At 37.3% G+C, this 2,975-nt stretch overlaps 1 protein-coding gene across 1 annotated transcript; it reads left to right on the top strand.

Moving 5' to 3' along the window:
• The first annotated feature begins 334 nt into the window (after positions 1 to 334).
• LOC105789191 (labd-13Z-ene-9,15,16-triol synthase, chloroplastic) lies at positions 335 to 2,053 on the top strand. Its single transcript, XM_012616468.2, is given in 3 exon segments — positions 335 to 866; positions 868 to 1,294; positions 1,375 to 2,053. Coding segments are annotated over 3 exon segments (1,518 nt in total). The 5' UTR covers positions 335 to 402; the 3' UTR covers positions 2,002 to 2,053.
• Positions 2,054 to 2,975: the final 922 nt, after the last annotated feature.

The raw sequence follows: 2,975 nt of genomic DNA, 5'->3' as shown, positions 1-2,975 counted from the left end.
GCTTTCTTGCTATTTGAGGAACAAAGGATGCAAGAGGAACATCATCATCAACAGCAGCAAAGATAGGGATCGATTAGAAGTTTTTTAAAATTTTGGGTCAGCATATTTCAATTAATCAACTAAATCAAATTAGTTAGATTAATAATTCACCGAAATATGTTATATAAATATCTTAAATTCATTTATAAACTCTTGCATAAATTAAATTAAATTAAATTAAACTAAACTAAACTAAACTAAATTAAATTAAATTAAATTGAAAATGAATTTTAAAAAAACAAAATAAATTACCAAACAGCTATTTTAGTACTATAAATTATGGTCACTTCTTAGTAGGCACTGCAATTACCGGGTAAATCTCAGTGTAAAAATTTCCTGGTTTTCCTCACAAAAGCGAAAAAGATGTTCCAAACAGCTTACAGCTTGCTTTCATGGCTGTTGAATGGTGGCAACCAGAAAGATGGATTCTTACCAGCGGCTTTCCCATTTCTGGTTGCCATGTTGGGGCTTTCGCTCTGGTACCTATTTCTAAAGGCAAGGAAACCGATGGCTCCATTACCGCCTGGTCCCCTTGGGTTGCCAATAGTGGGGTATCTTCCATTTCTTGGATTCGATTATCTCCATCTGGTCTTTACGGAGTTGGCCGGAGTTTACGGTCCTATCTACAAACTTTGGCTTGGAAACAAGCTAATCGTAGTAATTAGCTCTCCATCGCTTGTAAAAGAAGTGGTTCGTGACCATGATATAACCTTTTCAGAGCGAGAATCTCCCATTGCTGCGCAGATTATTACCTTCGGCTCTAATGATATTGCATTCGACTCTTACAGCAGTCCCAGCTGGAAACACAAGCGCAAAATTCTCGCATCCGATGGAAATGGTGGGGGATGTGTATGAAAACGTCGGTAAGCTGATTGATGTCGGTGAATTGGCATTTCGTACGTTAACCAGTTTGATCGGCAACAAGGTGTGGGGAGGCGAAATCCAAGGAGAGCAAAGGACTATCGTGGAGAGTCAGTTCAAAAAGATTTTTGCAGAGATAATGGTGTTTTTGGGAAAACCAAACATTTCCGATATTTTTCCATTGATTGCTTGGTTTGACATACAAAGCATTGAGAGGGGAATGAAGAAAATCCGTCAATCATTCAATGAATTTTTGGATTCAGTGATTGAAGAAAGAATGAAGAAGGAAACTGGTGAACAAAAATCTGATGTGTTACAGATGCTATTGGATTTACATAAGAACCAAGATAGCCCTTCATCACTTACAATGAATCAAATCAAGGGTATCCTAGTAGTAAGTTTCTATGTTTTTAACTATCCTATTTTTTTCTTCTTCCTTTTATTTGTTTTGGGTGCTAACGTATTTTAAATTAGAACATTGTGGTGGCTGGAACAGATACTACTTCGGGTTCAACAGAGTGGGCAATGTCAGAGCTGATGCAACATCCAGAAATAATGGAGAAAGTGAAGGAAGAATTAAATGATGTCATTGGGGTAAACAATACTGTTGAAGAGTTTCACTTGCCTAATTTAAGATACCTAAATGCAGTGATAAAGGAAACCTTCCGATTACATCCAGTGTTGCCGCTCCTTGTTCCCCGATGTTCAGCCCGATCGCTCACTGTGGGTGGCTATACCATACCAAAGGGTAGTAGGGTGTTCCTAAATACGTGCTCCATTCACAGGGACCCTAATATTTGGGACAATCCTATGGAATTTCAACCTGAGAGGTTTTTAAATGAGCCTGGAAAATTAGATTTCCGTGGAAATGATTTTTGATATTTGCCGTTCGGGTCCCGAAGGAGAAAGTGTCCAGGCATTAACTTGGGGGAGAAGATGTTATCTTTCATATTGGCCCCATTGCTGCATTCTTTTGAGTGGAAATTGCCCCAAGACGAAAAGGTTGACCTTTCTGGTAAATTTGGAATCATTATGGGTAAAAAGAACCCTTTACACCTGATTCCCACAACTAATCTTGAGCTATACAAAAGAAAATCGTAAACTATTGATAATTGTCCAATTTCTCTATTTATCAGTCATATTTTTCACCTTATGCTAGTTTTGTTAATAATTATATTATTTATACTTATATTTTATCTATTATTAATTTAGGGAATAATTTGAGAAAAAAAAGTTTAAAGTTTATTTTTGGCAAGTTTTACAGCTGAGACTTTCACATACTGTAACTTTAGTATTTTTATCATAATTTGAGCTACAACCCTCTATTTTGCACTCATAATATACTGATTTGAAGGAAATTAAAAGATCTAAGTAAGACTTTTTTTTTCAAAAATGACCCGAAAAATTTTTTATTTACGAAAATGACTTAGATTCAAAACCTATAACGAAAATGACCTGTAATCTATAATGTTGGGCAATGCCGACACTCCGATGGTCAGCACCAAAGTTCATCACTGTGTAATTATTGCTTGTGTAGAGGTGCTCATGGGCTAGGCGGCCCGGCCCAGCCCGACGTCCCGTTCGAAATGTGGGAGGGTTCGGGTAAAAATATAGGCCCAAAATATGGGTTTGGGCAAAAAAAAGATACCCGTTTAGAAAACAGGCCGGGCCTCAGGAGGCACCACTTTTTTGGCCGGGCCTGGCCCTGCCCGAATATAATAAATATATATTTTTATTTTTTAATTTTAAAATAGTTTTAAAATACTTTTTTATTTTTTATTTTTAAAATAAATTTTTAGTGTTTATTAAAAAAGGGCCGGACCGGGCTCGGGCTTAGGAATTTTTCTCGAGCTGGGCCTAGACAAAATTTTAGGCCCATATTTCGGGCCGGGCTTAGGACGTGGCCAAAATTTTTTCTAGGCCCGGCCTAGCCCATGAGCACCTCTAGCTTGTTGATTGGGTCGGGGATAAATAATATTTTTTTTATGCCGACACTGCAATGTAACTTATATTCTATATGAACAGCATTTTAGTACTTTTCGGTTGATCCTGCTACCAGCTAAGTTAAGCACACA

The sequence above is a fragment of the Gossypium raimondii genome, chromosome 2 (assembly GCF_025698545.1).
Source record: "Gossypium raimondii isolate GPD5lz chromosome 2, ASM2569854v1, whole genome shotgun sequence".
Classification (NCBI taxonomy): domain Eukaryota; kingdom Viridiplantae; phylum Streptophyta; class Magnoliopsida; order Malvales; family Malvaceae; genus Gossypium; species Gossypium raimondii.
This window is presented reverse-complemented; position numbering and strand designations above follow the sequence as displayed.